Source organism: Plecotus auritus, assembly GCF_963455305.1.
Source record: "Plecotus auritus genome assembly, chromosome: 4".
In the NCBI taxonomy this organism is placed as follows: domain Eukaryota; kingdom Metazoa; phylum Chordata; class Mammalia; order Chiroptera; family Vespertilionidae; genus Plecotus; species Plecotus auritus.
The window spans coordinates 90,708,414-90,731,037 of NC_137775.1; the positions used below are offsets into that span (position 1 = coordinate 90,708,414).

Below are 22,624 nucleotides of genomic sequence, written 5' to 3' on the forward strand. Positions count from 1 at the left end.
GCCCTGGCTGGTGAGCTCAGTGGTTAAGAGTGTCCGCCCATGCACCAAAAGGTCTTGGGTTCAATTCCAGTCAAGGGCATGTGCCTGGGTTGCAGGTTCACTCCCCATCCCCTAGTTGGGGTGTATGTGGGAGGCAACCAGGCAATGTATCTCTCACATTGATGTTTCTCTCTTTTGCTCTTTGTTCCTCCCTTCCTCCCTCCCTTCCACTCTCTGAAAAGCAATGAAAAAAATATCCTTTGGTGAGGATTAACAAAAACAAACAAACAGAAACAGTGAATTAACAAAAAAATAACCTGTTAATTTAATTATAAGCAAATCTTGGTTTAAAGGCATTTTAAAACTAACAAGGTGTTAATTTTCACATATGACATACAGACCAGAAATTTTGTCTGTTAAATCTGAAGTCCGTTATATTGAGGTCTGCAAAATGGAGGGTTTGCTATATTTGATACAGGAACCACTGACTCCCAAAAATGCTTTCTTTCCTTGGCTGCTATCACACTCCTTTCCTTCCTAGTATGCTTGCTGCTGCTGCTTAGTCTCCTTTACTGCCTATTCTCTTGTACCTGATCTTTAACTAGTTTAGTTCTTCAGGGCTCAGTCCTAGCTGAGTTCTCCAAAATTCTGCTTTCTCCTTAGGTCATTTTATCCAGTTGTATGCTGAAACACCATGCTGACACCTTCTAATTTTATAATGATTCTTTTGAGGTCCAAATCTAAGTCCAAGAGACTACTCATCATTTCTACTTCAATGTCTCAGACACTTCAAAATCAACATATCCTAAACTAAACTAATGATTGTGCTGAGCCTCTCTCTAACTTTTTCTCCCTCTGGTGTTACCCAACTCAATGAGTGGCACTACTGCCCAACAGTTTTCATGACAACAACTTGAAAAGCATTCTTAGTGTTTTCCTCTCCCTTATTGCTTTATACCAAACTAGAGGCGCAGTGCACGAAGGTTCGTGCAAGAATGGGCCTTCCCCTGGCTGCTGGCACTGCCTTCACTCCAGCCCGGAGCTGCCTTTCTATCTTCCCATGCTGCCCAGAGGCCCAGAGCGGCTGGGGCAGTGTGGAACGCCTGCATTGTCGCCCCATATGCAAATTAACCCACCATCTTTGTTGGGTTAATTTGCATACTCACCCAGGATTGGCTGGTGGGCGTCGTGAAGGTATGGTCAATTTGCATCTTTCTCTTTTATTAGTGTAGATTCTACCTGCTCTCCCTCCAAAAGAAATCTTAATTACATCCATCTCACTCAAATAAAGATGATAGATTATCATGATGTTGGTGAATAAACAGAACCCCAAACAATGTATAACTCAACTACAAAGGGCCAGAACTCTTAAGCTCTTCTCCCATTAAAAGCTCTGAACTCAATGACTCTGGTATAAAAGAGTTAGTCTTACCTGGTTGAGAAAGATAACTCTCCCAAGAAGATATAGAATAATTAGAGTTCAGTGAATAGAGTATACAGAATATCCTCTTCTCTATAACCCAAACATGAACTGAGCATCTACTATATACTAGACATAATGGATGCCATGGGAAACACAAAGATAAATAAGTTATACTCTTTTATTCTCAGGAAGTTCTCATACTATAAGAGACGGGTATGAGAATAGACATGCTATAGGTAATGTTTTAAATATGATAGGATGTAATACATCTTACAAAGAAACAAAGTAATCTATCTAATAAAGAGGGAATATGCTAATAGACCATCACGCCCTCACATAGATGATGGCGCCCACAGCCAATAAGGAGGGAATATGCTAATTGACTGCCATGCCCTCAAAGATGGCAGCGCCCACAGCCACAAAGTGGTGACGTCCAGTCCCCTCAGCCTCGCCGGGGCGGCAGGCACGCGGCATGGCCAGGCCCGCCCCCAGGTGGATCCGGCTGCTCCATGCACCTGCATCCGGAGTTCCCCAGTCCCCTCAGCCCTCCAGCTGTCCAGGGCCTGCCCGAGGTGCAGGCAAGCCTCGGATGGTGGCTGCCCAGCTGCCCAGGGCCGCCTGAGGCTCAGGTAACCAGGGCCAGTCCAGGCTTGCGCTGCCGGCAGTGGCAGCAGCAGAGGTGTGATGGGGGCATTGCCTTGCCCTGATCGCCGGGTTGCCTCCGGCCCCTGAGGGCTCCTGGACTGTGAAAAGGGGCAGGCCAGGCTGAGGGACCCCCACTCCAGTGCATGAATTTTCATGCACTGGGCCTCTAGTATATTATAGAAGTATTAAAGAAGGGCTGACTAAATCTGGGTAGAACTTAGGAATCCTTCATGGAGAAAGTAGTATTCAAGTTGGATCTTAGTGGATGAGTGGGGTTGGGAGAAAGATTATGCTAGGCTAAGAGGATTATTAATGCAAAATTAGAGGGGCAAATAGCATATTGAACATCTAGAAAAGAGCAAGCATTTTGAGGTGGTAGGAGTATAAGACGTAATGTAATTTTTATTGAATGCTACTCATTTACTATGTGCCAGGCACTGAGCTACATATTGGGGACTATATTGAAGAATAAGACAGATATAGTCCCTGTCCCTTGAACCTTAAAATCTAATTGGGGAAACACATGCAATTATATAATTATAACTGTCATAAATGCTAAGACAGCCCAGCCGGCATGGCTCAGTGGTTGAGTGACACCCTATGAACCAGGAGGTCACGGTTCAATTCCCGGTCAGGGCACATGCCCAGGTTGCAGCTCGATCCCCAGTGGGGGACGTGCAGGAGGCAGCCGATCAATGATTCTCTCTCATCATTAATGTTTCTCTCTCTCCCTCTCTCTCCCTTCCTCTGAAATCAATAAAAATATTTTTTAAATATGCTAAGACAAGAAGTTAGAAGTATTGTGAGTGTATATCAGGCAATTTTTACAGTCTGGGAAATCAAGGAAGGGAGTTGGAATTTATTTAAGCTGCAACCTGAAGAATGAATATGAGTTAATTAGAAGGGATAAGGAAAAAGTGGGGTTTGCATGATAATCATATGGAAGAGAAGATGTAAAGACATTAGAGGGAATGACAGATTTGCGGAACGAAAAGGCCAGTAATGAAACTATAGTGAGCCAGGGGGAAAAGATGCAAAAATGAGGCTGAAGAGGTAGGCAGGGAGTATCGTGATCACTGGCTGTATCTGGAGAAAGAAATAGGAGTATAGCAGTTCAAGCAAGAATTGAAGGTGGCCCTAGCTGGTTTGGCTCAGTGGATAGAGCGTCAGCCTGTGGACTGAAGGGTCCCAGGTTCGATTCTGGTCAAAAGCACATGCCCGGGTTGCGGGTTCAATCCCCAGTAGGGGGCGTGCAGGAGGCAGCTGACCGATGATTCTCTTTCATCATTGATGTTTCTGTTTCTCTCACCCTCTTCCTTCCTCTCTGAAATCAATAAAAATATATGTTAAAAAGGAAAAAGAATTGAAGGTGGCTTGAACTTGGATGGCAATGGAGATAGTGAGATGGATGGAATTAAGATTTATTTTGGAGGGAGAGCAGGTAGAATCTACACTAATAAAAGAGAAAGATGCAAATTGACCATACCTTCACGACGCCCACCAGCCAATCCTGGGTGAGTATGCAAATTAACCCAATCAAAGATGGCGGGTTAATTTGCATATGGAGTGTCAATGCAGGCGTTCCGCACTGCCCCAGCCACTCTGGGCCTCTGGGCAGCATGGGAAGGCAGAAAGGCGGCTCCGGGCTGGAGCGAAGGCAGTGCCAGCAGCCAGGGGAAGGAAGGCCCATTCTTGCACAAATCTTCGTGCATTGCGCCTCTAGTTTGGTATAAAGCAATAAGGGAGAGGAAAACACTAAGAATGCTTTTCAAGTTGTTGTCATGAAAACTGTTGGGCAGTAGTGCCACTCATTGAGTTGGGTAACACCAGAGGGAGAAAAAGTTAGAGGCTCAGCACAATCATGTTCTCTGAAGCTAACAGGGATATGTTGCAATTCAGTTTTTATTTCAGCAGTAAGGAACATTATATCTATAACCTCTTTTCTACCTGTTCTTGGTATTTCTTCTTTTTTTTTGCCTATCTTTAAAATGCGTATTTGATTTTCGATTTTCTATTCATTTCATAAAAATAAACACATATTTCCATAATTTTATTCACCTAGACTACTATTATTAATAACTTGTTGTGTATTCCAAATACTCTTCTTCTGTTCATTAATTAATTTCACAAATATTTATTGGTCTCTAAGAAAGTGCCAGGCACTATTCTAGATATGAGAAGTATAGCAGGGAACTGTATAGACCAGGGGTGGGCAAACTTTTTGACTCGAGGGCCACAATGGGTTCTTAAACTGGACCGGAGGGCCGGAATAAAAGCATGGATGGAGTGTTTGTGTGAACTAATATAAATTCAAAGTAAAGGAGCGGAGGGGAGAGCAAGAGAACCCTCCGCTCTTTCGGCTCCGCGGGCCGGATAGAGCAGCCGAACGGGCCGGATCCGGCCCGTGGGCCGTAGTTTGCCCAAGGCTGGTATAGACAAAATTCTTGTTTTTTATTCTTATGAAATAGGAGCAGATAGACAATAAACAAAGAAGTTCAGGTTAAGTAATGACAAGTGCCTAAAAAAAGGAAAACAGGTTAAGGGATATAGTGGTTAGGGAAAGTTTTTTGGATAAGGTAACATTTAATATTCTATGCCTATTTACATATCTATTGATTATTCAAATGTATTTTGTTACATATTTTTTCTCAGTAAATAATGAACATCTTTTCATGTCAATAAAGAGACTTCTTTGCCCTAGTTGGTTTGGCTCAGGGGATAGAGCGTTGGCCTGTGGACTGAAGGGTCCCAGGATCGATTCCAGTCAAGGGCACATGCCTGGGTTGTGGGCTAGGTCCCTGGTAAGGGGGCGTGCAGGAGGCAGCCTATCAATGACTCTCATCATTGATGTTTCTATCTCTCTCTCCCTCTCCCTCCCTCTCTGAAAGCAATAAAAATATATAAAAAAATAAAAATAGACTTCTTTAATAACATATTTTAAAAATATATTTTATTGAATTTTTACAGAGAGGGAGAGGGATAGAGTTAGAAACATCGATGAGAGAGAAACATTAATCAGCTGCCTCCTGCCCACCTCCTACTGGGGACGTGCCCGCACCAAGGTACATGCCCTTGACCAGAATTGAACCTGGGACCTTTCAGTCCGCAGGCCGATGCTCCATCCACTGAGCCAAACCTGTTAGGGCTTTAATAACATTTTTAATGATCTTATTTTATTGTATGGATATCAAAATTTATTTAATCAAGTCACCTGTTTTTGTTTTTCTTTTATTTTTGAATAAATCTTTATTGTTCAGATTATTACAGTTGTTCCTCTTTTTCCCCCCATAGCTTCCCTCCACCCGGTTCCCAACCCACCCCACGCTCTTACCCCCCACATTGTCCTCGTCCATAGGTGTAAGATTTTTGTCCAGTCTCTTCCCGCGCCCCCCCCACACCCCTTCCCCCCCAAGAATTGTCAGTCCACTCCCTTTCTATGCCCCTGATTCTATTATATTCACCAGTTTATTCTGTTCATCAGATTTTTATTCACTTGATTGTTAGATTCACTTGTTGATAGATATGTATTTGTTGTCACTTTGTTCATAATTTTTATCTTTACCTTTTTCTTCCTCTTCTTAGAGAATAACCTTCAGCATTTCATATAATACTGGTTTGGTGGTGATGAACTCCTTTAGTTTTTTCTTGTCTGTGAAGCTCTTTATCTGACCTTCAATTCTGAATGATAACTTTGCTGGGTAGAGTAATCTTGGTTGTAGCTTCTTGTTATTCATTACTTTGTATATTTCTTACCACTCCCTTCTGGCCTGCATAGTTTCTGTTGAGAAATCAGCTGACAGTCGTATGGGTGCTCCCTTGTAGGTAACTAACTGTTTTTCTCCTGCTGCTTTTAAGATTCTCTCTTTGTCTTTTGCCCTGGGCATTTTAATTATGATGTGTGTTGGTGTGGTCTTCTTTATGGTGTGGTTTTTTTTGTTTGTTTTGTTTTGTTTTTTATATATTTTATTGATTTTTTACAGAGAGGAAGAGAGGAAGGGAGAGGGATAGAGAGTTAGAAACATCGATGAGAGAGAAACATCGATCAGCTGCCTCCTGCACGCCCCCTACTGGGGATGTGCCCGCAACCAAGGTACATGCCCTTGACCGGAATCGAACCTGGGACCCTTGAGTCCGCAGGCCAACGCTCTATCCACTGAGCCAAACCGGTTTTGGCTATGGTGTGGTTTTGATGTGGTTGTGAGAGGCAGCAAGTATAGGTGATTACCTATGCCGCCATCTTGGTTTCTGCCAAGTCACCTGTTTTTTGACATAATAATTTCCTTAGGCTAAATGTCAAGGAGGACCTAGCTGGTTTGGCTCAGTAAATAGAGCGTCGGCCTGCTAACTGAAAGGTCCCAGGTTCCATTCCGGTCAAGGACACATGCCCGGGTTGTGTGCTTGATCCCCAGTGGGGGACTTGCAGGAGGCAGCTGATCCATGATTCTCTTTCATCATGGATGTTTCTATCTCTCTCTCCCTCTTCTTCCTCTCTGAAATCAATAAAAATATATTTAAAAAAATAAATGTCAAGGAGTAAAATTGCCAGGTCAAAGAGTATATAAAGAATTTGAGGTATATAATACATATTTCTAGATTATCTTCCAGAAAGATGGTGCCAGTTAATACTCACCAACAATGTATGCATTTGCCCACCCCTTACTTGCTGGGTGTGATTTCTCTAATGACTCTCAAATAATACTCTAGTAGAGAAAGATTATCTTTGGCGTGCTAATTGTTTTCCTTTCTCAATCCTGTCGTTTTCCCACCGGTCAATATTACAGGTGACCAGTTCCCTGATTTTGTCTACTGTAGAACTGCATGTATACTTAACCCACTCTATGTTCCAAAGTTATATCTTTTTTTAAAAAATATATTTTTATTGATTTTTTACAGAGAGGAAGGGAGAGGGAGAGAGAGTTAGAAACATCGGTGAGAGAGAAACATTAATCAGCTGCCTCCTGCACACGCCCCACTGGGGATGTGCCCAAAACCCCACACTGGGGATTGAGCCAGCAACCCAGGCATATGCTCTCACTGGGAATTGAACCATGACCTCCTGGTTCATAGGTTGACACTCAACCACTGAGCCACGCTGGCCAGACTCCAAAATTACCTTTTTTCTTTTCCTCACTCCCCAACATTAACCAAAATTCTTATTTCCCAAGTGTCTGTTCTCAGCTTACTGACAAATGAATTCATACTAAAATATTTATTATTGATAACTTAATGTTTGGGAGTGATATACGGTATTTTAAAAGAGGATTCATGTTAACCGAGAAGTATAAATTGGTGGTATATAATACCAATGGTGGTATTTTAGGTAGTTAGAACTATTTTACCCAGCCCTAGCAGGTTTGGCTCAGTGGATAGAGCATTGGCTTGCAGACTGAAGGGTCCTGGATTCAATTCCAGTCAGGGGCACATGCCCGGTTTGTGGGCTCAATCCCCAGTTGGGGGTGTGTAGGAGACAGCCAATCAGTGATTCTCTCTCATTATTAATGTTTCTCTCTCCCCCTTTCCCTTCCTCTCTGAAATAAATAAAAAAAATATATTTTTTGAAAAGTTATTTTACCCAGATTCTGTTGTCATCCCACATAGACTACTATCTGCTTTGTGTACAACATTAGCCCTGCTCTCTCCAGTATTCCATAAGCATCTGTGATAAGTGAGTTTACTGTCATCTATCTATTCTCTGCATTTGCGTAACCTGTCAATTATCTTTTCCATTTGGGTTTTCTTCCCTCCATAGTTGTCATCATGATTTTAAAATTTAACTGTTATATTTAATTGCATAGGTAACACTTTCAACATCTACCAACGAGTATACAATAAAAAGATTCTTATCTATTCTTTTTCTCTACTTCCCCTCCCAAGAGGCAGCCAGCATTTCAATAATCTTGAGTATTCTTCTAGATATTTGGGATATATAAGTAAATATATTGCCATTGTGACTTATTCTCCATGAGGAGATAGCATTATGGAGTCTAATTAGTAATGTTTGAGCCTTACAGACTTCTTGTGGAGTTTACCCCAGTTTATGCAGCTTTAGGCACTGGAAATATAATCATACAGGCCTATTTCTATAATTGTGATAGGCTACCTGCTTTTTCTGAGAGAATACAGATCTAGACTACTTGAATTCTTTTTAAGTGCAGGGTTTTTCCCCCTGTAGGAATCAAAGGTAAACAATGAGAATTCTCGTACTAAGAGCCCCAAGCCTGCAGAGATCCTCCAGCCAACTACTAAGCAGTTTGATCAGCCCATTGCTGCCTATGAGTATTATGATGCTGGCAATCACTGGTGCAAGGACTGCAACACCATCTGTGGGACCATGTTTGACTTCTTCACCCATATGCACAATAAGAAGCATGCACAGGTAGGTACTCTGCCCTCTGTTATTTCTACTCTCACCCATCTTCCCCTCAAACTTCTATACCCCCATCTGCATTACAAAGCTGGCAAATGAAACATTCTCATATGGGCAGGAGCCCCAATATGAAGAGCCAAGAGATACCAGCAAAGGAGACACCATCCCCAGAGCTCAGTCTAGGGGACCTGCCTGTAACTAAACACCATGACAAGTGTAAGTGAGGCTTCAGCCTCTTTTGATTCCTTGAGTATCTGATTATTTGTTTCATTTTATCCATTGCTGGTACTTGCTCTAACATTTGTTTACCTTTTCCACAGGTGATTTCCATTTAAACAGTTGGCAGAGCGGGTGGGGGTGGGTAGCTGGGGGCTTCTGGTCCCCCATGGTGTGTGGGGAGAAAGAAAAAGAAAAGCGGGTCATTGAGTTTTTAGTGCTGTTGTGTGAGCACCTCTGCCTCTTGCAAATAGACATTGGATCCCTACAACAGACCTTGGGCTTCAAAGACCCAGAGTGAGGCCAAGCAAGATGCTGTAAAGCGCACCGACAAGATAACTGTTCCTGCAAAAGGTATGTTTCCTTCCTACCATTTTTGTGATTTCCTTATATTTAGCCAAGGAGGTGTCCCTGAACTAAAGTGTTAGGAAGTAGCATAGGGTGAGACAAATACTTTTGATAAAACTGTAAGAATGCCTTCTGTGTGTAAAGCAGTCTACTAAGTCATGAAGAAATACAGAACTGCATAAGATAAGAATATTCCCTATCCATATGGCCAAAAATCTAACAGATACTAAACATGTAGACCACTTAAAAATACAATTTACTTTGTCACTGGCTTATGCACTAAAATCTTATTTATTTGAAATCCAGATAAAAAAGAACAATAAGGTGCAGTAATTTAACTGCCTTTTCAGCTACATAATATTTTTGAAAAGTCATTGTTAAGGGAGTAAAATGAGAAATAGAAAGTTTCTTTATCTTTAAACTTCTCAATTTCATTCCTTCATAAGTAGTCAATGCTGCTATATCCTTTAGATCTGAAGGAGGTAGATGATTTCTGAGTAATATCAATATGACAGATCCTCATACAGATGGTACTAGGCTAACTATTTGGCAGTATAGTTTTTCATTCTCCTTAAATACTTAGTGCTGGTTGGAGTTTGAGGAGAATTGGCAATAGAAATGAGTCTGGCACAGGAAATTCCTGAATATACCAGTTAATGTTCCCAAGAGGTAGAAGGCATAGATCCTTAGTTCAAGCTTTAGGTTGGAAAGACTGTGCCATTGAAATTCATCTAAATACTGCTACTTACTCAAAGTGGGTAAGGGCCTCTGTATATTAACATTTTACTGCAAAGGGGAAGTGGGATTTCCTTTGGTTGCTGTCATCCTGGGTAGAAATAACTCAGTTTCTTGACTTTCTTCCACTTCCTCCAGGCTCTGAGTTTCTGATTCCCATCACTGGATATTACTGCCTGCTCTGTGAGGAATTTTTGGGGGATTCAATTTCTGGAGAGCAACATGTGAAGGGTCACCAACACAATGAGAAATATAAGGTTGGTTTTTGTATTTGCCTGTGGAGTTTCCCACTTTCTGCAGTAATCCTTTTGCCTTTGTCAAACAAGTTGAGAGCCATAAAAAATCATTAACACTTCAAATTCCATATGATCACTAGGAAATTTTCAATTCTAGTGAGAGATGCTGACCTGATAGAACCATCTATATCCTTGAGGAAGATGATGTCTAGGGATTAGTGGGGTCAAGATTGTCTCTCTTACAGTATTTTGACCAGTTGTTGAGCCTTTATCTTTTCTCTTCCCAGAAATATGTGGTTGAAAACCCATTGTATGAGGAGCGGCGGAATCTGGACCACCAAGCTGGCTTGGCTGTGGTCCTAGAGACAGAACGCCGACGTCAGAGTGAGCTAAAGCGCAAACTTACTGAGAAACCAAAGGAAGAGAAGAAAGAAAAAAAGGCAAAGATCCTGAAAGATGTAAAGGAAGATGACAAGGTCTTTGAGGAATTAGAGGACCAACTCTCTGAGGACAGTAACTCCCTTGAAAAGGCTGAAAACAAGAGGAAGGGTAGCATTAAACTACAATTAAAAGAAGAAGTAAAGAAAGAATCACCAGCATCTTCCTCTTTTGGGAAATTCAGCTGGAAGAAGCCAGAAAAAGAGGAGGAAAAAAGTTCAGTGGCCCAAATTATGCCCAAGGAAGAGACCGTGGAAAGCAGTAAGGACAAAGAGGATGGCAAAGCTGAAGCTGGAAAGGCAAAGCCCATCAAAATCAAGCTCTCTGGGAAAACTGTTGTTGCACATACTAGCCCTTGGATGCCTGTTGTGACAACTTCAACCCAGACTAAGATCCGACCCAACCTGCCTATTCCATCCACAGTGCTCCGTAAGTCAGGGTTAGCCACAGTCAGCAAGCCAGCTCCTCTTAACACCTTTCTATCCATCAAGTCCTCTGGAACCACTGCTAAACCTCTGCCAGTGGTTAAAGAATCTTCATCTGATCTCCTCTTGCCTCCTGATATCATCTCCAAAGCATTTGGAGGGGAAGAAGTGATTCTAAAAGGGTCTCCAGAGGAAAAAATGATGCTGGCTGAAAAGAATGAGCCATCCCATATACCTGAACAAATGCTTCCACCTCCTCCACCACCTCCTCCACCCCCACCCCCACCACCCCCAGTGATACCTCATCCAGCTGCAGCTGCTCCTTCTGCTCAAGCAAAGTCTGTTTTGGCTCCCGTAAAATCAAACCCAACTTTATCTCACACTCTCAGCCCTGGCTTCCTGGGTCCTAACATTTTGAATCCAGTGTTGCCGGCAGCCATCATAGCCTCAGCACAGCCAACTGCCATTCCTTCTGATGAGACAGCTCCTGGGGTGAGTGAGAGTGACCGGGACCAGACCCTATTCTCTGTGTTAGTGCGTCCACCACCTCCCCTCTCAAGTGTGTTCAGTGAACAAGCCAAAAAATTGGAAAAGCGAAATTCATGCTTAGCCACAGCCAATGCTAAGGACCTGTATGACATATTCTACAGTAGTGGTGGAAAGGGGGGCCCTGAGACTAAGCTGAGTGGTGGTCCATTGGCCAATGGGGAAAATAGCAACTTTTCTAGAGCTGAAAATTCAGACACCTTTTCCACTTCTACTTTGAACAGCAGTACATCCCAAGAGGAGTTGCCTCGAGATAGAAGTTTGGTTTCTGCTCCTTCATTTGGAAACCCTAAAAAACCCATTGCAAAAACTCCGGTGTCCCTAGGGAAATTGTCAGTTGTAGACTCAAAAAGCAGAGGCAGCAGCTATGGCTTCCTACAGCCTCTGACAAGATTGTGTCAAAGCAAGCCTTATGAAACTGTTACTCCAAAGACAGACACTTTGGCTTTGTGGACTTCTAGCTCCTTCCAGGGTGGCACTAATAGGGATATATCTCCCGAAGGAAAAATGGAAGTTGACCTGGGAGAGCCAGGGCCACCAGGTGTAGAGCCAGCCCCTCAGCTGTCAGATAAATACTGTAAAACCATGGAATCTCAGAAATTGGTAGAAACCCATGTTATGAAATCTGGTAACATGGATGAGGAAAGCCAAGAGCTTCACCAATCTAAGGATTGTGGAGAAAGTAAGATAGAGGCAAACACTGATCTAAAAAAAGGGGGAGCAAAGCTCTCTGAGAGGATGGTAGAAAAGGGAATAGGCATCAGTGTTGGCCCTAATAATATAGAGGATTCTAATTTGAATCATAGGAACAGATACATGTGGGAGGGAAAAATAGAACAGCACAAATTGCAAATGACTGACAAAAAGATGGAACACTCCAAAAAATTGATGATAGGAAGTGAAACTCAAAGTAAAGTAATGATTGAATTGAGTGCACAGACTCTCTCTTCCACAAAGGCAAAAATAGACTCATTTCCACCAAAAGCTAGGTCTTTACTCCAGAACCCACAAGACACAACTGTGAGAATTTGTACTCCAGAATTGCTTTTTCAGTCCCCAGCCAGATCAGATACATATATAACAGATTGTGCACAGGAGCAAGGAGTTTCAACTGGTAGTGAGTGCCTAGAAAATTCAACTCCAGAATCAACTTCTAGAGCTTCAAGGTACAGAAGTCTCAAATTCAAGAGAGAAAGATCGAAAGATTTTCAGGGTAAATTGATCTGTGAACTGGCTGGTTGGGATGAGAACAAGAAGCCAGAGACTGGGGAGAGCCTGGAGAAACCAGAAGCAGATGCCCTGGAGCTCCGAGATGTCCACCCAGAGTTAACAGTGACAATAGAGAGCAAGGCCTTAGAAGACTTAGAGGTTACAGACCTGAAAGTAGAAAAGCTTGCTGCCCTCGGGAACCTGGGGGATATGGGTGTTGATTTCTGCAATACTCAAGTAGACCCAGCACATAGATCCCCAACTGCCCTGACTCAGAAATTGTATGAAGAAAATTCTTTGTCAGCTATAGGATGTAATGCCCCACCTCTCACTGACTTTGAACCAATCCCATCCTTTTCTGAGTTTTCATTAGATTCTCCCAAAACCCCGGTGCTTAACTTGGAAGCAGAGGGTGAACAAACCTCATCTAATCCCAGAAGTGGGAGGATCACTCCTAATATTTTGAAAACTGGACATCCTATAGAAAATGTTGACCTTGGCTTGGGGAGTCTGGAGGGAACACATCAGGCCCTTGACCTGTTAGCAGGAGGAATGATGCCTGAGGAAGTAGAAGGAACTTCTCAATTAGAGAAACAAGATTCACTCTGTTTGAAATCAGAAACAATAAACCCCGCAGGCCTTGGGCCATCTCCTTGCCTTCCAGACCTTGTTGACTTTGTCTCACGGACATCTGGAGTTCAGAAAGAGAAGTTATGTTCTCATCTCTCTATACCAGGTGACCCTTCGGAGTGCAGTTCCTTAGAGATGGGACCACTACAGCCAGAAATAGTGAATGCATCCATCACAAGGGTAGCAGTTCCTCAAGTAGATGAAGATAATGAAAACCCTTTGAATTTGGTAAAATCTTTGGCTTCCGGGTCCTCTACAAGGGAGCAGGTAGTTGGAGGCAATATTGTCACTCAGGAAATACTTGCACGAGAAGCTGCAGTTGATGCCATCCAGGACCACACAGAATCCAGTGTTCACACCTAGTACATATCAAGAGCTACTTGTGGATGAATCAAATTGACTTCTAGAAATCCAGTGCCCAAATGATCCAGGACTATTTGGCTATCTCATCTGGAACCTACACCATGAGATGCAGTCAGCATCTAAATGTTCATGGAAGAAAAAAATATTTACCTCCTTTCCTTTTTTGTTCTTTCTCAAGATATCAGACAAGTCAATCATAATTCCTATACATATCTGTAAAAAAGTATTTTCTGTTAAATTTTTTTGCCAATTTATTTTTTCCTACTTTGTCATTAAAATCAAATGTCTATCTGGCTTACCACATAGTGTGCTTTGATTGTATTTTTGCCTTTGACTCTGCCATTTCTGAAATGTAGGGGAGGAGGAAGAACTGACTTCTCTAATTGCTGTGTTGTATCCCCACCCAGTTTTCTGGGCAGCTTGATGGGTCTCTGGGAGAAACACAAGAAAGCCTACAGAAATGGAAAACTGATGAAGGAAGGATTGTTCCTCTGTTAGGCTTCCATTTGGATGGGCCTGCCTTAAGTTTGTTTACTGTTTACTTCCTTGTGGCATGTCAACCCCCATACTTTCCTCATTCTGTTGCTTTTGCTTGAAATGGTCCTACTAACTCACAAACCTGTTTGGAAATGGCCTCAGTAAACATGGAAGAAAATCTAGCAGGCTAACTTTTGGAAGACGACAAATCGGTAAGGCTTATTCGTAGCTCAGTGCCAGAAGCAGATATGCTTTTGGGGTCACTTTTATTTTCAAAATGGCCTTTGTTTATTGTATTGTGATGCAGTAATACTTTGTGTTAAATTGCATAGCAGTCATTTCTGTTCTGAAGAGGCAGAAGATCTGAAACTTCTGGGATTGGATTTATCCTCTGTTCCACAACCCATATGTATTCCTTTCTCTACCTCTCCCAAGTTATTTCCACCATAGTGTGATGTTTTGGGTTGTACATTATGTTCAAAAGATTAAAGAATTTATGAGTTGGCTTGGACAAGTTTAACTTTATTTTTAATGTGTTAATTACTTGGAATAAATGTATTAATCTCATGTTTCTTTCTGGATTTTTGTTTTGAAACCACACACATTTGACCTTCACAGGAAAACTAAAGCAATGAATCCCCACTGCTCTATTTTCTATACTCCCTCCAATTGTTTTTTTTTTTTTGGGGGGGGGGGGCTACTTTCTTTATGCAAATTATTAGATTATAGTCTGTGCTCCAGTGCTGCCTAGATGGGTAGTAAATAGTGGACCGTGGTCTAGTTTTGGCATCTTCCCATTGTTAAGCTTTTTATATAACTTTGTGTTGACTCTCCCTATGCTCCTCTGGGAACTGAGCTTCCCCAAGAACACTCGAGTTCTTGCTGAGAGTGCTCTTGGGAATCAGGGAGCTTGGTCCTCAGGTATTCTAACATCTGTTGTCAGCAATCTATAAACTGTCTCAACAGAGGCTTCAGAGTCTTGTTCTCCCCCAACCTCCCCTCCCCCAACTCTCAAAAATAATGCAAAGTTGCCAATCTGTTTTCTTAAGAACTCTTTTGTACCTGTTTCCTTGTGTGCAGAGCTGTAGAATCCCTCCTTTGAGTTTGGAAGACTATTTGCTTTTTCTACAGCCTTGACTAATATTTATTTAGAAGTTGTCTTGGCCTCTCTTCATGTTGTGGAAAGGGCACAGATTTTAGGTTCTTTAATGTTCCTCAGCCAGTTGCCTTGCTGTGATTTGGAACATGTTACTTCACCTCACGATGCCATAGAGGTCCGCCTGCCCTTTAAGATGAAGATTATTATCTCCATCTCAGCACCAAATGTGTACAGGGTCAGGCCTCCTGAGTAGTTGTTTAGGGCTGCTTTTTTAGGCTGAAGCCTGTATTCAATGCACTTTTCTGGCCTGGAAACCAGACTGATTCAGAAGGCTAGCTATGCACAGTTAGCTTAAGAGAAAATAAAGTTTAAAATGCCAGTTGTTACTGATTTTCAGGACTGTTCCCTTAGTAAGTTCCACCACCCTTTGGGGAAAGGTGGGCAAGTTTAGAGAAAGAGTGATGGGTTAATCCTATCCAGAACACACTCCTAACCTCACTTCATCTCAGAGGGAGTCAGAATCTTTTTCCAGGTCAGGAGAGGGCTACTTGAGAAGGGAAGGGAAGAGAAGCAAAATTTAGGAAGGGCAGAACTAATTCAAGTAGCTGGGGCTGGAGTATTTTGAGCAACTCCTCTTGTACTCTCTTGATAACTTGAAGCTTTATGCTAAAGGCATCTGCCATCCTCAAAGGTTTTCTAGAATAATGCTCCTTATAACAGCTGAAGCAACAGTATTCTTCATATCTGCCTTGAAACCAGCAGAGGGAGAGCTTTTAGGATTCTGTGGTCTGGGCAGGAAGTGTTGCTGGCTTCCTCTAGTCCAGTGGTTCTCAACCTTTCTGATGCTGTGACCCTTTAATACAATTCCTCATTTTGTGGTGACCCCCAACCATAAAATTATTTTCGTTGCTACTTCATAACTGTAATTTTGCTACTGTTATGAATCGTAATGTAAATATCTTTTTTTCCGATGGTCTTAGGCTCTACAGCAGCGGTTCTCAACCTGTGGGTCATGACCCACAGGTTGAGAACCGCTAGCAGGGTCGCCTAAGACCATCGGGAAACACAGGGTCGCCTAAGACCATCTTTTGACTAGAGAAAGCCAGCAACACTTCCTGCCCAGACCACAGAATCCTAAAAGCTCTCCCTCTGCTGGTTTCAAGGCAGATATGAAGAATACTGTTGCTTCAGCTGTTATAAGGAGCATTATTCTAGAAAACCTTTGAGGATGGCAGATGCCTTTAGCATAAAGCTTCAAGTTATCAAGAGAGTACAAGAGGAGTTGCTCAAAATACTCCAGCCCCAGCTACTTGAATTAGTTCTGCCCTTCCTAAATTTTGCTTCTCTTCCCTTCCCTTCTCAAGTAGCCCTCTCCTGACCTGGAAAAAGATGGTCTTAGGCGACCCTGTGTTTTCCAATGGTCTTAGGCGACCCTGCTAGCGGTTCTCAACCTGTGGGTCATGACCCACAGGTTGAGAACCGCTGCTGTAGAGCCTAAGACCATCGGAAAAAAAGATATTTACATTACGATTCATAACAGTAGCAAAATTACAGTTATGAAGTAGCAACGAAAATAATTTTATGGTTGGGGGTCACCACAACATGAGGAATTGTATTAAAGGGTCGCGGCATCAGAAAGGTTGAGATAGTCGGTGGGATCTAGCTTTGAAGCCCATCCAGAGAAGCCATGTAAAAGAAAGGGCAGAACTCGTAACCCAGTCGCTAGCTCCTAGAGTTTCAGTACCATCATGGTACTGAATACATTTTTACCTTGGGAGACAAAGGCATAAGCAGGGAGTGGCCCCAATCTTTACATGTGGCTTATGGAATATAACTTTTAAATTTCTACAAACATCAGAAGCATTTTTATTGGATCCTCTCAACTGTGAGAACCATTGATGAGCAGTTAGGTTTAAATTTGGGCAAACAATTTTCACCTAAGTTGTATAAATAATTCCTTAAAAATTTCCATTGGTTCTGTGAATGGAGACCTCTTTATAAGCCATCTTTCTCTTCACAGCTAGCTTCAGGGCACATAATACTTTTAATAACCTTTCTATTAAGTATTCCCATTTTACCTCATGCCACTCCATCTCTTTAAAAAAGTCTAAAAGTAAAAAAGTTAGCTAATGTTTTGGTAGCAAAGCATGACAGAACATATGCCCATTTACCAGACTACCAGGTTCAGGGACTGAGGAAGAATGGGGAGAGGTATGTGTGTATTTAGGGTTGGAGTTACAGTATACAGGCATCCAATGGGGACGTTAAGTATATATTTTTTTAAAGGGTAGAAGTGAGTTCAGAGAGGAAATGACATATAAAGGAAGTGAGGTGGGGTTTTAAAAATACATCCCTAAAACTTGGTTCTCACTTCAACAAAGCTTACGTACCAAGACCAGGATGAGAATCTAATGAGCAAGATTTTCATATATTAACAATTTTGGGAGAAAATGGACAAATAATTGTTTGGGTTTGTGAGCACATTTCTTCTGTGTGCAGTTTAATTTTGCAATAATTATATAATTAAAATATGTATACAGTAACAGTATTCATTGATAAGCCAAGCAGTTGAACTTAAAATGAAAATCTTTTGCCCTTAAAAAAAAAAAAATCACCGCCCTGGCTGGGTAGCTCAGTTGGTTAGAGCGTTGTCCTGATTTCAATCCCTAGTGAGGACATACAAGACTCAACCAGTGGGTGCATAGATAGGTAGAGCAACGAATTCATGTTTCTCTCTCACTGCCTTCCTCTCTATAAAATCAACCAATACATTTAAATAAAAAAATCACCACCATCCTGATTTGCCCTCAACCCTTAAACATTTTCAAAAGACCATGTACATTTTCACTGTAGCACTTAATGTGGTTGTAATTTGACATTTATGTGTTTCTTTGATTCATATTGCCTCCCTTCCCCCCAACTAGATTACAAACTCTCCAAAGCAGTCTGTCATTACCTACGTTTTTTTTTTACCATTGTATTTACAGTGCATAGTTGCCTGGCACAAAAGAGTGTGCAATAAAAGTTCATTTAAAAAGTCAGTGTGGGGCCCTGGCCAGTGTTACTCAGTGGTTAGAGCATTGTCCTGTGCACCGAAGGGTTGTGGGTCTGATCCCCGGTTGGGGCGCATACGGGAGGCAACCAATTGATGTTTCTTTCCCATATCTGTTCTCTCCCTCTTCCTTTCCCTTCCTCTCTCTGAAATCAATGAAAACAACAACAACAACAACAACAAAAAACAGTCCTCGGTTGAGGATTTTAAAAAAATAGAAGCAATGTGGTAATAGTAACTATTTTTTATTAACTGATTGTTAGTACTTAGCAATTTATAAGTGGGTAAAAGCTATACATTGATTGTATTTGTTGGATGCTTAGTACTCCACAAGCCAGCTATCCTCTTGCGTCTGTCTTGGATCTTTGTATACAAGCACTGTCTATTACAATGAGTGCATGACAAGGTACCAGTGACCCCTTCATTTCAACAGCATTCTGGAATAGTGGTGCCAGGCCAGAACGGGGACACACTGGCCCTGAAACTCCTAGAAGAAAAATTTTGGATGGAAAATAGGGGTAAACTGACCTTAGAGTTAACAATAAAAGGCTTTGGGGACTCTGATTCTCAGATGATTTTATAGGCATGTTGAAGTCAGTTGGTCAAACGCCAAATCTCTCTGATTTGGCTGAAGGAGTAATTCCACCCTTCATGGCTCAACATCATCTTGTCACCTCATCAAAACTACATCAAGCTGCCAATTTTATTCTGGAAGGAAACAGAAACATTAACCAAAAAAGGTTGCCTTGGGAAGAGGGAATAGGGATGCTTTCACTTTTTATTTTGTATCTTTTTTTGGTATCTTTTTTGTTTCAAACATTCTGACCATGAAATGCATTTATATAAAATACAAATATTCTATACACAAAACATGTATACACATAAAATATATAATATTTATGTCAGTGTTTTTTTGGTGCTGTGGAATTATAAACCAGGTTTTTCATTTTCCTTCTATATACTTTTATGTATTAAAAAATTGTTGTTTTTTTAAGGTGTGTCTCCCACTCAGTGCATTCCTGTCTTCACTCCTCTTGTCAGTTTTCCATCATTACAAACAGGTCTTGCTGCTTTTCCCTCAAGGCTCCCTAGATTCCTTTACTCTCATCAAGGCTGGGCAAAACACACTCTTTAAGAATCTCCATTCTTGATAGAAACCATTTATTTTCTTCTTACTCTCTTCTGTTCCCTTTCTCTTGCCCTGACGTCTGTTGAGCTGGTTATGTGTTTCCTTTCATGCTGTATAAGCACTTGGATTTATATTACATAAATCAAGATTCCTGTTTTCACAAAGCTTACTTTAATAAAGGTACACTATATATCACAAAGTCTTCGTTGCATGCAAAAAGACAAGATAACTCATATCCAGATGTATTGATTGAAAGCTTTACTGGCTTTTCCTTCTACTTATTGAGTATCAGGCAAGAAAGGAGTTTTGTAGAAAATATGGAAAATGAGCATGCTTAATGGAAGTGAATGAGCAGGGTAAAAATGGAGTCAGAGTTAAATAATGGTAGAGGATGTAGAGAAAGATAGCAAAGAGATAAAGTCAACCATATTAAGGTATTATTTTTCTTTTATCACTCTTCTACTTTGCCCATGTTAAAGTTCTGTCCAGCCCTCCTATAGCAGAACTACATAAGGATAAATTATGATGATATTTACTGACTCTTCACCTACCTATCCTCCTTTCTTTTCAGGAGTAATTGCAGAAGTCTTCAGATTTCCAGAAGGAAGGATTGCAGAAGACATCTCTACACCAGCGATAGAAGCCACAGGTACCACAGAAATGATGAGTGACCTTGGGCAGTCACCTCTAGGGTCTAACTTCCAGAAGGTGGGTATGGCTGCTGGCGCAGGAGTGGGTTGTGGAGGAGGTCCTGTCATTTTAGCTACCAGTAAACGGTGAATTGGGTGAGCAAATATGTATGTACTAGAGGCCCAGTGCACGAAATGTGTGCACTTGCGGGGGTGGGGTGTCCCTCAGCCCTGCCTGCGCCCTCTCGCAGTCTGGGAGCCCTCGGGGGATATCTGACTGCCGCAGAGGCAGGAGAGGCTCCCGCTACCACTGGTGTGCTCACCAGCCGTGAGCCTGGCTCCTGTGTCGAGCATCTGTCCCCTGGTGGTCAGTGCACGTCATAGTGATCGGTCCTTCCGCGGTTTGGTCGATTTGCCTATTAGCCTTTTATTATATAGGATGTCAGTAGAGGAGGAACAAGATGAAGAGAGGCATAGGAGAGAGATGTTCTAAACTTGCCATTCCTCATCTCAAATTATCTTCTAACTTTCATCAATCATTTTGTGCCATAATACTTATGTTAAAGGTGTGGAGTTTAGATCTTCTTAGGCCTCCTGGGCCCTGGGTCCAAATGTTCCCAGCAAGGAGAACATCTCATATCTTGATTTCAGTCTTCTTTACTGGTCCATACAAGAATCAAGGTAAAAAATTGGTATATCCTTAGAGGACGAGTATGAGTAGACAAAGGGGGGCTCAAGGAAAGGCATACAATCACAAAGGGGGTGTTTGAATAATCCTTGAACTTCAGACTTCAGGACAGCTGTTAACCAGTTTCCATTCAGTTTTACTATCTCTCCTACATACATTGAAACATCTGGTACACAGAAGCAGACAGCATCATTTCAAAATACCAAGGAAATACCTTACTCTCTCCATTTAAATTGCCAGTGGGTTCTTCTTTTGTGCTTTGGGACTGTAGGCTTAGGAACACAGTGAAGATGAGAACCAGAACCAAATAAAATTTAGCTGAGCTTTAAGTTCTTTAAATTCTTGCTTCATTTAAGTCTGAACTTCCCCTCCTCCAGATTTACCCTTAAAAATATTAGCCTAGCCCTGACCGGTTTGGCTCAGTGGATAGAGCGTCAAGCCTGCGGACTGTGGGGTCCCAGGTTCGATTCCAGTCAAGGGCATGTACCTTGGTTGCGGGCACATCGCCAATGGGGGGTGTGCGGGAGGCAGCTGATCAATGTTTCCCTCTCATCGATGTTTCTGGTTCTCTATCCCTCTCCCTTTCTCTCTGTAAAAAATCAATAAAATATATTAAAAAAAATAAAAATATTAGCCTAATTTTGTTCCCTATATATAATTCCAGGCACTTTCAGTGTCTTGGAAGTCTAATTTTTGTCCAAATAAATATATGATTTGGGTAACTTTTGGGAATACTCATAACATTACAAATATTTAAAAATGTACAAACAAATGCATCAATAGAATAAGAAATAAAAGTTAAGAAGTATCTTGGGACCTCTTACTGCTGAACTCAATTAAGGGATACTCATTCCTAAAGCATGACCCTGTAGATCAGTGGTTCTCAACCTTTCTAATGCCGCGACCCTTTAATACAGTTCCTCCTGTTGTGGTGACCTCCAACCATAAAATTATTTTCGTTGCTACTTCATAACTAATTTTGCTACTGTAATGAATCGTAATGTAAATATCTGTGTTTTCCGATGGTCTTAGGCTCTACAGCAGCTTGACCATTGGAAAACACAGATATTTACATTACGATTCATTACAGTAGCAAAATCACAGTTATGAAGTAGCAACGAAAATAATTTTATGGTTGGGGGTCACCACAACACGAGGAACTGTATTAAAGGGTCGGGGCATTAGAAAGGTTGAGAACCACTGCTGTAGACGAAGCAATGGAAAGCAGCCTAGTGCCAGGCTGCCAGCACTTTGTCACCACCACTTTCCCTTGCTCCAGCCCAAGATTTGCTTCTCATCAGCTACCACATTCCTCGGGTCAGGGGCAATCAAGGGAATTGGTCACAGCTTTCATTCCTCACTATAACTCACCTACTAACCAGTCCCTGGTTTGCTGCTCAGACCTCTATTTTCCAGTTGTGTCTGAAGTCCCCTTTTAAGAGGTGCTGACCTGGGGGATGGGCAGGGCAGGAGGAAAGGGAACATTTGTTAGAATAATGTTTTTCCCTTTGGGTTTCTTAAAAAAGAAAAAAAGGATAGTTTTTATTGATTTCAGAGAGAGGAAGGAACATCAATGATGAGAGAGAATCATCAATCAGTTGTCTCCTGCACGCCCCCTACTGGGGACTGAGCCCACAACCCAGGCATGTGTCCTGACCAGGAATTGAATCGTGACCTCCTGGATCATAGGTCAATGCTCAACCACTAAACCACACCAGCCAGGCAGTAACAACTTTTTAAAAATAAAATGTTATGTTAAAGTATAAGGTGCCTATAAAAAACCCAAAAGTACACATATCACAAGTGTTACTCTCAATACTTTTCACAAAGAAAACAAACCTGGATAACCAACACTCAAATAAAAAAAAAAAAGAATATGACCAACACCACTAAAGCCCCTCCCATATCCTCTACCAGTCACTACTTTCCCAAAATGTAACCACTATTCCAACTGCTATCTCAAGTGTTAGTTTTGCTTTTTGATGGAGAT

At 41.7% G+C, this 22,624-nt stretch overlaps 1 protein-coding gene across 3 annotated transcripts in view; it reads left to right on the forward strand.

Annotated features, from left to right (window-relative positions):
- ZNF318 (zinc finger protein 318) overlaps positions 1-19,962 on the forward strand; it is a 38,667-nt gene extending 18,705 nt beyond the window's left edge. Inside the window, exons 7-10 of one of the 3 annotated variants that reach the window (XM_080666275.1) lie at positions 8,220-8,423; positions 8,885-8,984; positions 9,852-9,970; positions 10,237-14,603. In XM_080666275.1, coding sequence (XP_080522401.1) covers positions 8,220-8,423; positions 8,885-8,984; positions 9,852-9,970; positions 10,237-13,560 — 3,747 coding nt within the window. In that variant the 3' untranslated portion in view covers positions 13,561-14,603. Of the gene's footprint in view, positions 1-8,219; positions 8,613-8,884; positions 8,985-9,851; positions 9,971-10,236; positions 14,604-19,888 lie in introns of those variants that run through there. The other 2 variants (XM_080666277.1, XM_080666276.1) reach the window with 2 other exon arrangements.
- The last annotated feature ends 2,662 nt before the right edge of the window (positions 19,963-22,624 follow it).